This window comes from Phascolarctos cinereus, unplaced genomic scaffold, assembly GCF_003287225.1.
Source record: "Phascolarctos cinereus isolate Bilbo 61053 unplaced genomic scaffold, phaCin_HiC Scaffold_3;HRSCAF=262, whole genome shotgun sequence".
In the NCBI taxonomy this organism is placed as follows: Eukaryota; Metazoa; Chordata; class Mammalia; order Diprotodontia; family Phascolarctidae; genus Phascolarctos; species Phascolarctos cinereus.
The window spans coordinates 196,340,373-196,360,383 of NW_027555736.1; the positions used below are offsets into that span (position 1 = coordinate 196,340,373).

Sequence of the window (20,011 nt, forward strand, 5' to 3'; positions counted from 1 at the left end):
TCTACTTATAAACACGAAGGGAAGACCTTTCCATAATGTAGACTCATTAGGGACAACCCTAACAGTGGCAAAAGTAAGGGTTGAATTGGAGCAGATTGCCTGAGATCTTCAGGTAGGACCATGAATAATGAAAATGGTAGTCATGGAATCCCAACACTACCTTGTGCTCTGGTTTTCAAGTTCTAATCACATACCTGCTTTTGTAGGGAGCAGTTTCACTGCCAAAAATCCATTACAGTGATGTGACAGAATTTGACTACTGAATTATATCTATATGTACTATACATGTATATCAAATATATATACATACACATGTCTATACATACATATATATGTGTGTATATATATACGCACATATAAAGGGTGTTATCTATATATTGCTACCACTTACCAGTGAAGTCATGTAAATTCAGATTTTAAGAAATTTGCAAGCAAGGAAGCCTGAATACTTAGCATACACACACACACACACACACACACACACACACACACACACACAGAGTACAGAGAAAGAAAGAATTTAGTACTGAGTATCTATGCATACATATGTTAGATGGGGGGAGAGAGAGAGGGAGGGAAGGAGACAGAGAGAAAGAGAGAGAGAGAAAGAGAGAGAGAGAGAGAGAGAGAGAGAGAGAGAGAGAGAGAGAGAGAGAGAGAGAGAGAGAGAGCGCCAATGAAGAAATTTGTTTTGCTTGATATAGGTATTTATTACAAGAAACTTGTTTTTCTTTTTTTCCCCCACTGAGGGTAGGAAGACTAAAAAAATTAGATTTCTATTATTTTTTAAAGTAGAATAGAAAGATGTTGCAAGGGAGAGGAGGAATTATGGATTTGAAATGTGTGTACTTTCAGTGGAAGTCACTATATTATTTTTTCTTAACCGTTTTTGTTGCAAGAGATGAAGTTGAATAATCTGTAAATGTGTATGCTGTTAAAACACATCAATAAAGCATTAAAAAAAGAATAAAGGTATCAAAATCAGGTTTATATTTCAAAATCGACTCCAAGAAAATTTCAAGAAGTGGTTTTTAAATCAGTTTATTCTTTATATCTTTTTATGTAGTGTTGGATAACATTTAATAGGCAGGATATCATTCTACTTTTTCCAGGATGTGGCCTGAACTACCATAAGAGATGTGCATTTAAAATCCCCAACAATTGCAGTGGTGTGAGGAGAAGGCGGCTATCCAATGTTTCTTTAACAGGGCTCACTACCGTCCGGACAACATCTGCAGAACTCTCAACTAGCACCCAAGATGAGGCTCTCTTGGTATGTTTTTCCATTTTTCTGTTTCTATTTTCATGTTAAGGCAATGAGACAGGCTTAAAACATACAACTGCAGTGTTAAGTTCAATAAGATAATAAGATAGTATAGTAAAGACTCATTTTCTAACATTCATGAAATGTAGTTTGTCGAAATGTAGAAACTAGACATTATTTAAAAAGTCATTCTTTTCTAAAGTATATTAGACTAATTGGTGGCATAAATGAACAATTATTACTGGAGCAAAGTAGAAATACATGTTTTATAAAAAGATGTAATGGTTGTATTGCTAAAATTACTGGTATGCATCTAATACTTTTTCCGTTATGTCTTGTGGTAAACAGGATTTTAGGTTTTTTCTTTTTTTTTTTTAATTAGGAAAAATAAACAATAGTATCTGGATGTACAAAACAAGGAAGTTCACTCACGTATTATATTTACATGTATAATATATTCTTGGCCTAAGTAAATAACTCTGTTTTGTGGTATTAACTTGGAGTATTGACTCATTTGTATAGTCACATAGAAAGAAATTCAGCCAAGGAATTCAAAGTAATTAAGAATGCAATATGTCAGTTAACTACCAGCTTACAGTCTACTCAAGCTCTTCCTCTTTACCCCTGCATAGTGTAGTAACTTTCTAGAGACTGAAAATCCAAATGAGCCCAAACAATATTCTTTACCCTTAATAAGGTCACTCAGTAGCTGATATTTATTCTTTTTTCTTGGGTTTCCACTTAGTAAAGGAGATGAAATATTAATAAAATGTTAAAATATGAAGTTTATTCTTCACATTTTTGGCCTGTTGAGGTCACCTACTGAGATTTTTCATTGTTTCAGAACTATTCCCTTGGTACCCATAATGTCACACCATAGCTTGAATGAGACAATAAAAATGCCAAAGAGATTATAAGGTCTCCCTAATCATGACTGTTCCTTACCAGATCCTTGATATGTGTGAAAGCAAGCCTGATTACTGACAGATCATATGGAATAATGGGAGAAAGGCCATTCACCCTCCTCCCTCCCTCAGTCTCAGGCTTGTGCATTAAAGAAAAGTAATGAAGGTGAGATTTCCCCTTGCTCCCTAGCCTGATGTCTCCCGGGCTTCATAGTGGCTACCAGTCCTGAGATGGCTCTGGATTATACCGATCCTGGAGTGGGATCTGTTCCTCATTGAATGTAAAGAAAACAGGGCCACACAAATGGCATTTATTTAACCCTTTCAGGCAGCTCTGTGCTGCCAGTCATCATCAAACAATGTAAAAGAGACCCAGTCCTTTTTTTAATGCCGAGTCTCAGAATTTGTTTTCTTAGCCTCCCTTAATGAATCATGTCCTCAGATCTTAATGACCTTCACAAAGATTAAAAGAAAGAAGATACAGATATTCAAACTTGAGTTTTAATAGTGAATAGTGAGTTTTAGCCTGTACTTTTCAGCATAGTTGTCTTATATATACATTAAAAGAAAATTGTACCAGACTTTCATCATGAGAAAAATTAAGAAGAAAGAAGAGTTGGTATAACGCTTGAATTAAGCAGAAGGGATTAGCCAATTTTGAGAAAATTAATTAAACATTGCTAAGAATAGCTTTACTGTTTAACAGATATTTAGTTGTTATTACTTCACCCAATCTCAATTACAAGACAGCTACATGTAACTTTTTAAATAAAATGTATACCAAATACAGTATATTATGGTAAATAAATATTTCTCCTCCATTATTTCAAAGCTTTCTCTCTTGTTTTTGGCAGACAAAGGGGTTTTGGGGAAGAGAAGGTCTTCTTTATGTTTTCAATTTCTCATCAAATAAACCCAGGAGAAGAATTACATTCCACCAACAGAGATGAGGTTGTCAAAATAAACACTGAATGCAATCAAATACTACACATTCCTCATTCAATGAAACCCAAGCCAAAACAATATATGGAATGTAGCAGTTTGTATTATATTGTTCTCTTGTTTTCTTTTTGAAAATAAATGGGACATTAGTAAATTTTAGTATAGTCTTTAAAATTTGATGGATTTAAACTAATGGTTTAGTTTTGTTAAAGTTGCTATTCTCCAAGTCAGTTTAATTTGCATAAAAGAAAATGATAGAATAGATGTAAACATAATTTTTGTCATCTTTGCAATTAAAATGTTCTACTCATTGAGTTTGCCATTGTTGCAAGTGACATGGAGCACAAGAAATGGGCAATTATTTACTATTGCTTCTATCACCAAGAAGCTTATTGTTAATAGGAAGACAAACAAAAGCATATTGAAGTGGTAAAATCCTCTTATCTAAATATATAAATTATAAATAAATGGTAAGTCCTTGTTTTCATTTAATCCCCCCAAAATATTTGTATAAATAAAATATATGCTTTTAATAATCTATCATTATGTAAAATACCTACTTGCAATGTTTGTCAATAGCATTCATGATTTTTCCATGATGCCATGAGGTATTATATCTAGTAGAGTGCCATTTCTGTGTAATGAAGAACTCTCTAAAATTGCCTTCAGAGCCTTATGTAGTACTTTAAGGTTTACAAAGCTCTTTTCATATGTTACGTTATTTGATTGTCACAAATACCCTGGATTTTCCACATGAGGAAACTGAGGCTTAAAGAAATTAAATGATTTGCCCAAGCTCACACAGCTAGCAGGGATCTGGACAAGTTTTAAATTCAAATCTTCCTGACTCCCAAATGTGGCATGGACTTGATATATATCTAACATGCTACGAGAGTACTCTTTATTTTGACTTCAATTTTATTTTTGTAGCATGTTTTGAAGTAATTTTGTACTATGTTCTAAAAATTGACATCCAAATGACTTTTCCCTGTTACTTAACAGACCCCTTTTTCCCTCACAGTGAGGGTGCTTAGGTGAGTTAGACAACCTAAACCTTTCTTTCTTTTGCAACTCTCTACTTAACCCTCATAAACTCTACCCAACTGTGAAAGGAGAAAAGACATACCACCCAAAGCAAAGCATTCATTTTCTCCCTTTTGGGTCTATTCCAGGATACAGTAGCTATTAGGGCTCACTGTCACCATCACATTTGACAATAGGCATGTAACTGTCAAAAACCTGATGGTCCTTTATACAGCATTGAGTCTAGCCTGCTTCACATTCTCTGTTTGATGGGGGAAGAGGGGATGATTTTGCTTCCAGGGGATGGAGCTATCTCTGTCCCTCAGAAAGGCAAGGGAGTGACCCTGTAAACTTAAAAATTCAGTCTCCCAACTCCCTCATGCATGGAATGTTCTTCCTCTTTATCTCTACTTCCTGGCTTCCCAGGCATCCATCCTAATTCCAGCTGAAATCCCACCTTCTAAATGAAACCTTTCACCATCTCTCTTAATTCTAGTACCTTCTCTTTGCTTATAATTTTCTTATTTATATTTATTGAATATTTCTAATCTAATATTAATCTAATTTTTCTATTTATATTATCTCCCACATTAGATTATGAGTTCCTTAAGGACCTGAACTATCATTAGCCTCTCTTTGTATTCCAGTGCTGAGTACAGTGCCTGGCACACGGTGGAGCTTAATAAATGTTTATTGTCTGACTGACAAATCACTTCAGTTCTCAGTGCTCCCAGGCTACCACCAATTGCAGAGAACTTAGTAATGCATATTGGTAGAAGAAATGTATCATCTAGAGCTCTCCACCCAGATGAAATCCCAAATTAAAACAGCAACCCAAATGATCTCGTGTTGTTAGGATAAAGTTAGATAATGCACATAGAGATTTTATAACCATGAAGTGCTATATAAATGTGAAATATGTATATGCTCACAGGGATCAAATGTGCAGGATAATTACTCCACTTGACTTTAACAATGTAGTTCAATTATAATCCTTCTCTGTAAAGCCCTACCATTCTCTTGCTACTCTTTAAATCATTTTGAAACTGCGGAGTTTGTCAGATTTGCAAATGTGACACTTAGAAAAAATATTCATTTGAATCAATTTCATTGTAGCCATGTGTGTCTTCTTTTGAATACTTAACCTTTTAATAGTAGCGTCTGTCCAGGCTAGTACAACATAGCAGGAATGTGCACAGCTGAACAACTTGTTCCTTTCTGCCTGCAAAGGAGTAACAACTCTGAAATTTTGTATTATTCTGATGAACTTTGTGTTTCTTTTCTCATCAAAAGGGTCAATTATAGTAAAGAAAACCTAACCTTTTTAATTTTTTCCCCATTTTGCAGCTTTGGTTGATATCTTTTTGTTTTAATGCTACCTACATCTCCCTCCTCCTCACTCTGCCGGAGTGCCATCCCTTATAACACAAAAGAAAAAGAAAAGAATAAAAACATTTCAGCAGAATGAAGTAATAAAGTAACTAAATCTGACATTATATGCCGACTTCTATACACATAGCCTCCCACCTCTGCAAAGAAGAACTGAGTGAGGATTAAAACAGTTTGTTATTATTTTATTTTTTCATCAAGCAAGGTAGGAGGTTGAGCTTGGAGTAGGAAAGATATACACTCAGATCCCATATCTGATACTTAATAGTTTTAATGACCATAGGCAAGTCACTTAGCTTCTGTCATCCTCAGTTTCCTCATCTGTAAAATGAAAATAATAATGGCTACAATATCAACCTCAAGGGAGATATTGTGAAATTCAAATAAGGTAATGTATTAAGAGTACTTCTAAGATAATATACAAGGGATCCCAAAGGCTTGGTGTAGTTTTAATCTGTTAAAGGCATTACTAATATTTACATTTATGTGAAATTAATAAATATGTGCATCTTCTTCTTTCCCTAGTAACATTCTTTTCTTTCTTTACATTTTCTTTCTTTACATTTTCTTTTTTTAATCTGCTCCTTTGCCCTGTCTTACTTCTTCCCAACTTTATGTCTCAGTCTCCTGTCAGCCCAGGCTTTGAGGTATGTACTAACTCTACACTGTTCCTTGTGGAGAATGTTTCTGTATCTTTTTCAAGCTAAAGCTTAACTGTTCATTTAAGTTTCCAAATCTGGATTATCTTAATGAGAAAGTTCAGGCCTTACCAATTAAAACCAACAATAAACTGTGCTAGGAGGTACCTAGCATGTGAAACTTCCTCAGCCTTCCAACTGCAGTGCTCTCCCTCCCAAACTACCTTGTATTTCACTACTTTTAATGTAATTTGTATCTATTCTCTTTATATATATGTATATTCTTTGCATACTTATGTATTAGTTATCTCTTCTATTAGATTGTAAGGTCCTCCAAAGTCAGGATTGTTTCATTCATTGTATTTTCATCCCCAGCACCTTGCACATACCTAATGTCTGGTACTGAAGTAGGTGCTGAATAAATGCTTGGTGATTGATGAAACAATTCCTTCCCTTAAGGAACAAACATTTTACTAAGTGGTGGGAAGGAAAGATTTCACGTATGCAGATAAGTAAGTATAAACTAACTATGAAGTTGTTGGAGGCATGATCTCAATGCTAGTATTTGTTTTTGGGAGAAAATGAGGAGCTCACAAGTCATTGAATATTTAACCAAGGGAGGTTTATTTTGCCCTAATAGCAGGAATATGCAACAAGGAGAGGTACAGTGGCACTTAGCTTCTGTTGGGGTGTCTTCTTCTCCATCTGGAAACCATTCTGGTCATCAGAGTTTGGTGATTATAGTCTTGAGTACCCACCAAGTCTGAGAAGCTCAGACTCCATTTGGCTGGAATTTTCAGTGCCCTTAGTTGAGGTGTTGTCAGGGAAGGTGGGACCTATCAATTCCTAGAGGCAACTTTATCCTATCACAGTTGCACAAAGACATTTCAAGAGTCAGTGAAAATAAACAAATAGGGGGATGAGGAAAGGGTTTGTGTTAGGAAGGAACCTCTGAGCTATACTGTGAAGGAAGCTAGGGTTTTCCAAGAGACAGAGGTGAAATAGGCCATGCATCACAGGTATAGGGAACCATGTGCAAAGGAGAGATGGAATCTCGTGCAGGAGGAACAGCTAGCAGGGAAATTTGACTAGAACAGAGTGTGTAAAGTTAGATGAAGTGATTGGAAAGTAGGTGGGAACTAAGCAGGGGTATGCTGGACCCAGTTCTAACCTGCTTTCAAAAGTCCATTGCTAAATTTTAGTGTTAACATTTACACCTCAGAAATCATAGTAGCTATCAATTGGGTTTAATTTATTGTTTGGTTGGTTGTCTGCACTTAAGAAAGTATTAATAATACAGACTAAAGTTAAAAGTGTGAATACCTACATTCATTTTCTTCCACTGGATTGCCAAATAGTTACCAGCACTCCCCTGTATTGCTCTGTAAACATTGTTTGAGTTCCATATGAATTCAGTAGAAGGAAGCCTCAAGGAATCAAGTCATCACCAAACTGGAGGCCTGGTGACTATAGGCTAATGAGAAAGAGAGAGAGAGAGAGGAGAGAGAGAGAGAGAGAGAGAGAGAGAGAGAGGCCTGTCATTTATGTAAGTGCTTTAAGGTTTGCAAAGTGCTTTGCATCCATTATCTTATTTGAGCCTCACAACATTCCTATAGGAATGAAATCTAAGGAAAAGAATCTAATTGCTTTCTTGAAAAAGTCCACAAAATTTCATTTGACAGGTTTAAGAAAGATGAATAAGCCTTATTTGAAATGATTGAATTAGGCATACTATGTCAAATTCTGCCCTCAGTTTATAGATAGTTCTAGGGAAATCAGTATACTTTCTGCACATATATCCAGAGAACTTATTGCAAAGTGCTGAAGAAAACATGGGGATAGGATATATTGCTGTAGCTGTATTTCACTTGTTTTCCAGTAAAGGGGTTTCTAGTTGTAATTTAATGCAACATAGTTTTGTTAGCCAAGAAAAGAAGGGAGAAGGAAGGGAAGGGAAGGAAGAGAAAAGAATGGTAGGAAGAAAGAGAGAGGAAGAAAGAAAAGAAAAGAAAGGAGAGAGAGCAGAAAGAAAGGAAAGGGGGAAAAAGATTCACTTTAGATAGAAATATCAAAATCTCAATCAGAGAGGAAATTGTATTTGGCAGTTATCCAAAACAGACACACAAAAGATTTCCTTTCTGAAGCTTTTAATTAAATAAAATGGAAAAAAAATGATATTTGGCCTTTTTCCTTCACATAGCTCAAACCTCTAACAGCTTGGAATGCCTTGAAAGAAATTTAGATAGCAAGCTAAAGATAATGATGAACACAATACCCTTCTTTGTGATAAATTGAAATAACCAGGCCACCTGTTTTCTTACATTTCTATCTCTGGTCATATGAGGTTTAACATAGTATTATTTTTCCTTATGGTGATACAATCTTCAAATACCATTATTACTGTTCATTCTAAGATAGTGGTTTAAGTATCTCACAAAATAAAGCTAATTAAAAGGACAACCAAATCATGTTCTTGTCTAAATCTCATTAAAGAATCAGGTATCTGTGATACTTAAGGTCTAAAAGAACAAGATGCACATGTCAGTAGTAATACCCAAGCTCCTAATTACTCTAACCTGAAATTCTATTTCTATAAAGTCATCCATATGCTAGAGGTTTCCTCCTTCAAAAAACTGAGTCGATAGCCAAATAAATTTCATTTACTTTTTCTTAATTTAAAAAAAAAGTGTTTTATGAACATTTAGCCATTGAAGCCATTGAGTCTGATCTTTCAAAACAACAAGAGACAATGTGGGACAGTGGCAAGACAGTTGGCTTTCGACTTCCAGTCCCTGACTAGCTTGAGCACCCTGAGAAAGTCATTGACCTCTCTGTGCCTCTGCCTCCTCGTTTGTCAAGTGAAAAGGTAGATTGAAGGGTTTCTAAGGTCCCCTTCCAGATTAAATCTATGATCCAGTGACAATGAACTTGGCCCAGAACTGAATGGGAAGAAAAGTAGTTTGCACTGTATTTGGGAACTTAGAATGGTGTTTTCAATGATTCTAGGCCGCTCCATGACACAAAATCTCATATTTTTAGGGGTAATATTTTCCAATGATGTTATAACTTGAACATCATGGAATCCCATACTTTTCAAAGAAGCAGAATTGCAAGTCACCCAAAGGCCATTATGGGGTTGTATGTTGTACACAATAACAGAACAAATCAGTTGCCAAAGATAATTTACATTCCAAAAACGGCATAAAAGGAATCATCCAGAACATGTGTGAGCAGATCAGTAGGTACATTGTTCATGTAACAAAAGCAAGGGATAACCCACTATTAGCTGCTTTGGGTACTTAATGAAATGTTAAAAACCCAGAGAAATGTTGGGGGGTGGGGTTTGGGGGAAGGAGGAAGAAAGGTCAGTAATGAGTAATACTTCAAGAAAAAACTGAAAGGGAAAGGCCCAACCATTTTGTGGAGGCCACTGATTGCTACACTAGGGGGCATGAATTTTATTTTTTTACTTTGAAGATCCATCTAAGAAATAACTCTATTGTGTGCCTGTTCTCTGCAGAGCATTTTTATCTGCTGGGAGAATTATAAGGTTTAGATAAGACATTATCGCTGGAACGTATGGTATTGTTGAAAGATATATCACGACTGTTTCAGTCTTACCATATACTTATGGCAAAAGATGATCATTTTTATAGATTTCCTTTATTTACCAAGTGTATGATGCCAAATAATTCCACCCACATTGCTAGGATCCTAAGTGATCTATTGGACAGGAGATAGGGGCTGGACTTCTTATTTCACTGTTATAGGGAATTCCCTGGTAAGCAAACTCCTCTACTAAAGAGGGTCAGTGCCATTTCTGCTACTTATAGTCTTAGTAGCTCTGAGAATCAAGAGGTTAAATGACTTGTCCAAGGCAATAGACCCATTGATATATTGTAGACAGGATTTAATGCCCATATCTTCTTGATCCAAGGCCAGCTCTCTAACCTCTAAGCCATGATACTTCTAATAATCTATAAGTAAATTTAATAGAAAGTTATACGTAAGCAGATAAGAAAAAGATACAATATTCTGTGAGATTTGAGGGCAGAATGGTGATTATTAAATAAGGGGATCAGGAAGATGTCAAACTGAGTTGATATTTGTATTAAGCTTTTAAAGATAAATAAGAAGTCAACAGGCCCTTTTATGAATGAGGTGATTAAGTCATTCCAGGTGTAGGGGATAACATGAACAAAGAGAAAGAGAAAATACAGCTTAGGGTATATATTAAAGAATGCTGAGTAGTTCCTGCTGCTTCCCTAAATTTATACCAGTACTTAACACAGTACCTGGCAACATATTAAATGTTGAGTGATAGATTCTATTTCATGTCATGCAGACTTATCATAGTCTCCATTCTGGCTAGTAACCTCCGAGATTTACAAATTTCGTTTGTAATGAGAAACTGGGTGAAAGAGAATAGTAGGGATATCTCAAGTGAATCACATGGATGGAAAACTCAAAGTACTTAACCTTATTGACTTCGGGTAAAGAAATATCACTTTTGTAGATGAGGGTATTGATTTCATGTCATCATGTGAAAGTGTGGATGGGAGGTTCAGAGCCATGATTTTTGATGCCAGTCTCTACTCTCCCACTAATGATCTTACCAACTGAAGCCAGTTCCAAGTGGTTTTTCATACCCATAAGTAAACATGAACTGGTAAGACCCTTAACAAAAGGCTCCCACTTTCCTAGGGCCACAGGTTTAGGACTGGAAAGACCTTGACAACCCATCTAGTCCAACCCCCTTATTTTAAATTTGAAAAAAAAACTAAGAACCAAATTGTTGGAGTTGCTCACCCTGTGCTGGACAGTTAATAAGGAGCAGACCTGGCTGGCAGACACAAGTTCACTAACTCTAACTACTCTTTCTTTCATACCAAAATTCCTAGGAAAACAGAGAAACCACTTTTTGGACCATTACCACATGAAAGGATGCCAAGGGAGACATACTAACTCATCGTGGTATAGAGAGTAAGGCATGGGCTGGAAGTCAGGAAGGCCTGGGTCAGAATCTCTCTCAGATATTTATTATGTGTGTGACCTTGGGCATATCACTTAATGTCTCTTGCCCTTAGTTTCTTCATTTGTAAAATGAAGGGATTGGACACAATCACCTCTAAATTCCTTTCATCTTCGAATCTAGGATGCTGTGAGCTCAAATGCAAGATTATAAAATGAACACATCTCACAATGTTTCAAGGAGAGAATTCCCTGAGTCACACGTCCCTGCTTAAGTTTTCTCTCCACTTGTGAAACTGAAATTTCATTTTTAATAACTGATCTTAACTAGCCCGAGTTAAGTGGTCAGAATCAGATCATCATTATTAGTGGCATTTTTCCCACATTTGTTTATGGAGGGTTGTGCTAATTGCTTTCCATGAAGACAGAGATAATGAGAACACATCTCAGAGCTGTTTCCTCGGTTTCTACCATATGTTCCTACCACAGTATTTCCTAGATATCAGGATATTTAACTCTGGTCTCTGTTGATCATTTTTTTTTAAATAGAGGCAGTTGGGGTTAAATGACTTGACCAGGGTCACACAGCTAGTAAGTATCCGAGGCTATATTCAAACTATGGTCCTCCTGATTTCAAAGCTAGTGATCTGTCTATCCAGTGCATCACCTAGCTGCCCCTCCATGGTCATTCTTGCTTAAGGCTGTGGTTTTCGGTTAGTACCTGTGTGTCTGTTTACTTCCTGCCAAACTTTCAGGTGACAGAACAGGGTAGTATTTTCCCATGGTCAATAATCTGTATATATCAACTAATATAATATGTGAACTATTTTCCAAACCTGAAAGTGCTATATAAATGTGAGTTCTAATTGAGACAGCTAGGTGGTAAAGTGGGTAGATCATTGGACGTGTATGTCAAGAAGACCTGAGTTTAGGGGCAGCTAGATGGTGCAGTGGATAGAGCACCAGCCCTGAAGTCAGGACCTGAGTTCCAATCTGGTCTCAGACCAAACACTTGACACTTAACCCCAATTGCCTAAAAAGCAAAGAAGAAGAAGAAGAAGAGGAAGAAGAAGAAGAAGAAGAGGAAGAAGAAGAAGAAGAAGAAGAAGAAGAAGAAGAGGAAGAGGAAGAAGAAGAAGAAGAAGAAGAAGAAGAAGAAGAAGAAGAAGAAGAAGAAGAAGAAGAAGAAGAAGAAGAAGAAGAAGAAGAAGAAGAAGGAGAAGAAGAAGAAGAGAAGAAGAAGAAGGAGAAGAAGACGACCTGAGTTTAAATCAGGCATCAGGTACTTACTTGCTATGTGACCCTGGACTACTCAGTTAAGTTCTATCTATCTATCTCAGTTTCCTTATATGTAAAATGGGGACAATAATAGCACCTAATTCACAGGATTGAAGTGAGGATCAAATGAGATATTTGTGCAAACCTTAAAATGCTTTATTAATGTTAGCTATTATTGTTGTTGTTACCATTATATCATTCAAACTCTACTGCAGAGAGTGCAACTGCAGTGAGCTGGCCACATTGTTGGAATGCCAAATGTATGCTGGCCAAAAAGACTTTTTTATAGAGAATTCACTCACATGGTGGTCAGAAAAAGTGATACAAGGGTACTCTCAAGGTCTCTCTTAAGAACTTTGGAATTGATTATGTGACACAGGAGACACTGGAAGAGGACCAACCGGCATGGTGTGGCCTCATCAGAGAAGGTGCTGTGCTCTGTGAGCAAAGCAGAATTGAAGTAGCTCAAAAGAAATGCAAGATGTGCAAATTTTGAGAATCCATCTCAAATATTCACATGGACTATTTGCGCCTGTGGTAGAGCATTCTGAGCTCATATTGGTCTGATTAGCCACAGTCAGACACACTGTAGCTTTACTTTAACATAGTGATGTCATTTTGGTCCTCTTCAAAAACAAAGGACATATCATAGCTGACATAGAAATTTTGCTTATCGTTTTATTACTAAGCAAGTCATTGGATACATTCCTTAATGTAAACTGCAGGATGCATTTTCTTTTTCTTTTTAAATCCTTTCATGTTGATTCTATATTTAGCTACCACCCATACATATTTTTTTATGGACATCACGATTATCCCACTGCAAAATCCAACAGAGTGGTATTGATCCAACGTAGAATCTGAATGCTTGCTAAATACCCAACACCACTTCTAAAATAATTTGTATACCTTGAAACTCATGGTTAATGGTGGTTGGGGTGGAGGGGTGGTAGAAAGGGAATAAGCATTTGTTAAGTACCTACTATGTGTCAGGCAGTTTCCTCAGTGCTTTACAAATATCAGTAAGTTACTAATATCTTAGGTGTTATATGTGTAAAATTTTTCAAAATAATTTCCTCCAACAGATGAATTATTATACTAGTACCAAATATTGGATTTTAATCATTAAGCTCATTGCTACCCAGGGAATGGTCCTCAACTACACATTTACTTAAGGATAACATGGTATTCCTTTTCCACTTGGCTTAGACATCCACAAAGATGACTTTATAACTTCTTAATGACCAGTACACTATTTGAAATATGTGATTTTTCTAAATTTTGCGGATTTCTAGAAGTATTATCCAGGTTTCTCTACAAATTAAATGAAAATTCACATCAAATATTCAAGACTGAGTTTTAAATATTCTATAGATTCCGTGGCTAATACAAATATGTAATCACCATGAAATTGGTTTTCAAGAATGCCTTGTTTGTTCAGGCCTGTGATTTCACTGGTGCAGAAAACCTCCAGTGAGAGGACCCTTCTGCCAATGCATGTTGGCTACTGTCCTACAACTTAGGTTCTTAAAGAGTGGCCTGGGAAATGGAGAGGTTCCGTGATTTGTCCAGGATCACATAGCCTGTGTGTGTTAGAAGCAAGACCTGAACCCAAGTGATCCTGATTCTTCCAGTTTCTTCCAAAACTCTCTCTCTACTTTATTAAAATAGACAGTCCTCCACAGTAAGTTCACAAAACGTTATCTGTGGTTCTGAGCCTATGAATATTACTTATGTCCTTAGAGGTAGGCATTCCCTCTTTAGATCATTCTCAAAACCAAGGATTAGGCCCACAATTCTTACCATAATGCCATTGGTTTTTCTTTTACTAGGTGGAGGGCCTACTGGATTTAGTGATTATTTACTCCTATAGGTACTGCAGGGAGGAAATCACTTAATCAGGCCAGGAACATAACATATATTCTAGTAAAATGCTTAATGGATCAGGTGTTATTCAATAGGACTTTCAATATTTGTCCTCTGAGGCTAATTGTTATATAGAAAATTATGCTAGTTCTAGCTATTATTCATTTGTAGACTACAGTGATACTTGCCCATTCATTTTTGGCTATTCTCAACATCCTGACAGTTCTCCAAGAATTTACTAGAAAAAGGAACTGTTCACACCAACAGAGCTCCATGTGTCTAATCACTGTAGAGTTTACTGCGTTGAAGTTTTCTTTTTATGTTCTTAATTTTAAATAGCATGAATTTTATAAACTGCAGATAATATTTAGTTCAACTTCCTGTTGTGGGGAGATGTGTTTTATAAATAATAAAATGCTGCAAACTGCTATTATTTTCCCTATTTTTTTTTTAGTGAATCATGTTTAATTAAGACAAGTGTTGTACTAAAAGGAAATCTAAGCTTTGGCTGCATGCTTTCCTAGAAAATCTCCCAAGAAATGACTCACTTGATTACTGTTTTAATTTAACAAAAACTTCCAAAGACAAATGAAACTGTAATTGGGCTGCATTAATTGTCTGAAGCTGGATATGCTCATTACTCTAACATAGCTTTCTAATCTCCAGCATAGATTCTTTGTTTCCCTGACACATACACACACCCCTTAAACTTTGAACAAATAAAAATTCTTTGATCAACAAATGGAAACATGAAACTGTCATGCCCAATCAATATTTTCCAAGATATTTTCCAGTGTAGTGAAAGTGAATCTAAAAGAAAGGTCTAAATTGTTTCACTTGTGTTCTAGAATTCCAAGAAGACTGGTGATTCATCCAAGTAAAGGAATTTTTTTCCCATTTAAATATGTACTCTGGGACTTTCATGTTTCAGCTTATAGATATTATAAGGGTATCTGTTTTTCCATATAAGTGATGGGATCTAGACCAGTGGTATCAAACTCATATAGAAACAAATCCCTGTATGCCACACTGACTTAGAAAACCACAAATTAACATTTGCTATGTAATACTTTATTTTTATTTGCTTTTGAATTACATTTTAATCTGCACTCAAAAGTGTTATGAGCCACACACAGCCAGGAGGCTCATTTTTGATACCTCCGGTCTAGAATAGTGTTGGAGCTTATGGGTCTATATAGAGACAATGTCATTTAGTGAAGAGTATACTACATCTGATATCAGGAAGACATGGGTTCAAATCCAACTGCTGTTACTTACAAACTGTGTGACCACTGATAATTCACAACTTCTCTGAACCTCGGGCAACTGTATATGATTATACCTTCCCAAGTGCCTGGTGTATGGATTTAAATATCACCATTTTTATTCTGTTACTTATTTGAATGCAATTTATACTAATAAAATCACAGGTCCAGTCCAATACAAATTTGTCATTTGTGTTAATGGTTGCAATATTTATAATTTTGAAAATTTAAAATAAAAAAATAGGCTATAATGACTCTAATTTGCTAGTGTGGTGGTAGAGTACAGTGGTCAATAGCCCACTTGTTGGGGGGAGATAAAATCCATTCAGAATCATCTTGCCCCACTCCTATTTTCCAAGAGTGAAATAATCTTCATTACCAGTAGTAAGAAGGATGTTACTTCATCAGTTGGTATCTCATTGTTGAGTTGATGTCTGGTTTTATTTAATATTTTCTGGAATATCACAAGTAAATTAGAAATACTTCTGTAGCACCTTGGCTACAAAGGAAACCTTTTTTTTCAATTTTTGAAAACATTTTTATTTAAAGTTTTGAGTTCCAAATTCTATTTCCCCTCCCTTTCCCCTCATGAGACAGTAAGTAATCAGATATAGATTATGCTTGTGTAATTATGTAAAACATTTCCACATTAGTTTTTTTGTGCAAGAAGACTTGAACAAAATTTTTAAAAAATGAAGTAAAGAGAAAGAAAAATAACATGCTTCAGTCTGTATTCAAACAATATCAGTTCTTTCTCTGGAGGCAGATAGTATGCTTCACCATTAGGCCTTGGGGAATGTTTTGGATCATTGTGTTGCTGAAAATAGACAAGTCATTTGTAGTTCTTCATCAAACAATATTGCCATCATTATGTAGTGTTCTCCTGGTTCTGTTCACTTCATTATGCATCAGTTCACATAATTCATTCCAGATTTTTTTGAAATCATCCTGCTTGTCATTTCTTATAGCACAGTAATATTCCATTACAATCATATACCACAGTTCATTTAACCATTCCCCAATTGATGGGCATCCCTTCAACTTCCAGTTTTTAGCCACCACAAAGAGCTTAATTTTTTTTGTACAAATAGGTCCTTTTTCCTTTTCTTGATGTCTTTGGGATATAGACCTAGTAGTGGTATTGGTGGATCAGAGGGTTTGCAGTTTTATAGCCACTTGGGTATAGCAGAGGAAACCTTCTGATTATTGAATAGGTAGACTTGTGGGTACCAGTTAAAGTGTCCAGTCGTGTCTAAGATGTTATTAATTTCTCCTTTACCTCTTGAAGAAGCAGAAAGTCTACTCTCTAGGTAACCAATTGAAGTTGGTAATACCTCTCACTTTACATCCTGGTCACAGGTCTTACACTTCTTTTGCATATCGGTGATAGCACACTTCAAAGCCAAGAGTTCATACTTATGGGTGGAGTGGGTCTCACTGTCAGTAAGTCCCCTACTAGAAAATCCAAGAGATTACTGGTGACCATCTCTTTCTTGGTACAAAGCTACCTCTTAAACACCTAGGTTGTTGTGAAAGTGTAATACAAAGAGATTGTTCATCTCCAGTTAACCTTTCCTATCTCAGCCATGGCTATTACATTTAAGAGTAGTGAATTTCATCTGGAACATAGCTGAACAATATTCTTTCAATGTGTCGGTATCTTCTAATATTCTCAAATATGGTTTAAGTATTTTAATAGGTAAAGGGAATATTTCTTACATCTATTTTACTTTTTATTTCTGGATTTGCATAAAAATGTCAGTTTCTACTCTTCATTGTTTCAAGAATTCAGAACCTAAAGTCAAATAGTTAATGATACAGTCACCAGTTTGGCTTTTAAATGCTGTAAAGCCTTTCAAAATTGACATATCATTTTGAGGTCAAACTCTATATACTTTGTTTTTTAAGTTAAAATTTCCTTTTAAAAATAGTGCGTTTCTATTTATTCCTCAAAACACTCCAGGGAATAACCAATTGGAAAGCTTTTACTTTTCTCTGTGGTTAAATTTTAAATATCCCTTTTTCATTATTCCACATGTAGCCATAGGCTGGTATTGGGACATTTCATTAAGTCTGTGTCTACCCATGCAAAATGAATTAAAGAACTATGGGAATTTGGAGGGGGAAAAGACACACACACACACACACACACACAGACACACACACACACACACACACACACACACACACACACACTACACTGAAATCTCCAAATAACCAAAGTATGTCTTTTAGTCAAAACTACTTTTTGGTTTTACTTCGTTCTCTGCTTATTTGTGTGACCATTTGGGAAGTCACTGAACCATTCTAAACCTCAGTTTCCTTTTTATAAAAATATGGATAAAAATGACACCTACCTTACAGGGTTGTTGTAAAAAACAAATTAGAACAATGCATGTAAAGCCCTTTGAAAACGTGAAAGCCCTACATAAATATAAGCAATTACATTGTCATCATTAGCATTACTTAATTTGCATATGCAGAAAGATACACCATAGCATGTTGGATAAAAGGGATAGAGAATTGACTTTGGAGTCATGATGACCTGGATTTAAGCCCCTCTTCTGACTGTGTGAGTCATTGGTTTTCCCACTACCTCAGGCAGCTGTTGAAGAAGATTATCAATTGCAGAACTGTTGCTGATCTCCATTGGTAGAGAGGGTTTCCTCAATGGGCGTTTCTTTCATATGAAGCCAGACATCTGGAAGAGAGAAAGATAGAGACAGACAGAGACAGAGAAACAGAGAGAGACAGAAAGAGAAACAAGAGCTTTGCTTTTCCAATGCTGAGGAGTTATCTACAAAGACCTTGGATGACAAACACCTCTATAACATCTTATATGTATACGTCCCTAGAAAAAGAAATTATGCCTTTATTTCACACTCCTGCCACACGTGATCCTGTAGCTAATTCGCTCTCAAATGGAGAGAAATAATCCCTTTTCACAAGGATTTGTCTTCTTTGTGCTGTGCTACAGCAGCACAGAAGTCAGAAATGGCCACCTTGATAAGGATAGGTATGCCTAGAATCTGCAAATATTCTAGAGAATGCAGTGCTTTCTATCATCACCTAGATTCTTTTCTGAAGTAGCAGAGGTTATTTCTTATTTGCAGTAAAGGAGTGAACTGATCAGTGTCCAGTAATGTCCCTGCATTCAGGGAATCTGGATCATTCTCTGTTTTGTAATGGATTCTATACAGTATTATGCCAAAAGCTTTCAAAAATTGCGGCAAACTTTAAGAAATAGTCTCTCCCCTGTAAGCCACAGCATATATCACAGCCAAGCAGGGAGTATACCTTTTTCTTGTCCCACAGCAACCTTTCTCACTGGTATGAAAAGGTGTTGATTAGCTTTTATTTATGCTACATGTTTAGGGTGTCCAACTGAGGAATCACAACTCATTTATTTGGCAGTCTCGGCAGGCAGTTCAAGGATCACTGAAATGGGAATACAGCATAGTAGCAAAGAATAATCTACAACTCATCAGGCCTCAGATCTTGTGCTCAGTGATTTACAGGGTATGGAGACAAGGATGTTTCTATAGGAACTTGTTTTCTCAAGGGTCTCCAGACATGTCTATTGCTAGTGGAGGGCTGAGTGCTTGGAAAATCCCTGACTCCCCAAATGAGAGGTTTATCTCTTCATGTAAGCACTGTTGAAAGGAAATTATTATTTCATTTCAGTTCATCAAATGGGCTCATAGGCTGAGCATCCAAAGCTGTGTTTGTTAGTATTTGTAAGTGAGTGGGATAATCATTTCTATTTAAGGATGGACTAGGGCTAGATTATACTGAGGGAGCTAGGTAGCAAAGTGCATAGAGTGCGAGGCCTGGAGTTAGAAAGACTCCTCTTATTGAGTTCCAATCCAGCCTCAAACACTTATTATTTGTGTGACCCGGGGCAAGTCATTTTATCCTCCTTGCCTCAGTTTCCTCACCCGTAAAATGAGCCAGAGAAGGAAATGGCAAACCACTCCAGTATCTTTACCAAGAAAACAACAAGTGGGGTCATGAAGGGTCAGATGGGAATGAAAAACAACTGGACAACAGTGGGACTATGCTAAAGCAAATTCATTTGGAATAACTGAGAGTTATCTTACAACAGCATTTTTTTTTACTGGTGATTCATGCTCTTTATGTTCATAGGATCATGGATTTAGAGCTGGGAAGGATCTTAAGAAGGTGCTTAGTCCAACCTTGTCATTTTGCAAATGAGAAACCTGAGCACCAAAGGTCATAGGAACATCTATCGCTGCAAGGGACCTCAGAAGCCATCTGGTCCAACCCGCTGATTTTACACATAGGGAAACTGAGGCCCAGTGACTTGCCCAAAGTCACACAGGTTACAGACGTGGCATAGCTGGCACTTAATCCACATACTCTTACTTAAGATGCAGTAGTGTATCCACTGTTCCTTGCTACCGCACTCTTTGTCAAGTTATATTTAGGTAGAATCAATGTGTACTTTTT

General features: G+C 36.4%; 1 protein-coding gene across 2 annotated transcripts in view; it reads left to right on the forward strand.

The window, feature by feature from the left end:
* Window positions 1-20,011, forward strand: part of PRKD1 (protein kinase D1) — a 413,900-nt gene that overhangs the window by 301,606 nt on the left and 92,283 nt on the right. For both annotated transcript variants that reach the window (XM_021004291.2, XM_078151407.1), the window contains exon 4: window positions 1,113-1,273. In XM_021004291.2, the coding sequence (XP_020859950.1) occupies window positions 1,113-1,273 (161 nt within the window). The remainder of the gene's footprint in view (window positions 1-1,112; window positions 1,274-20,011) is intronic.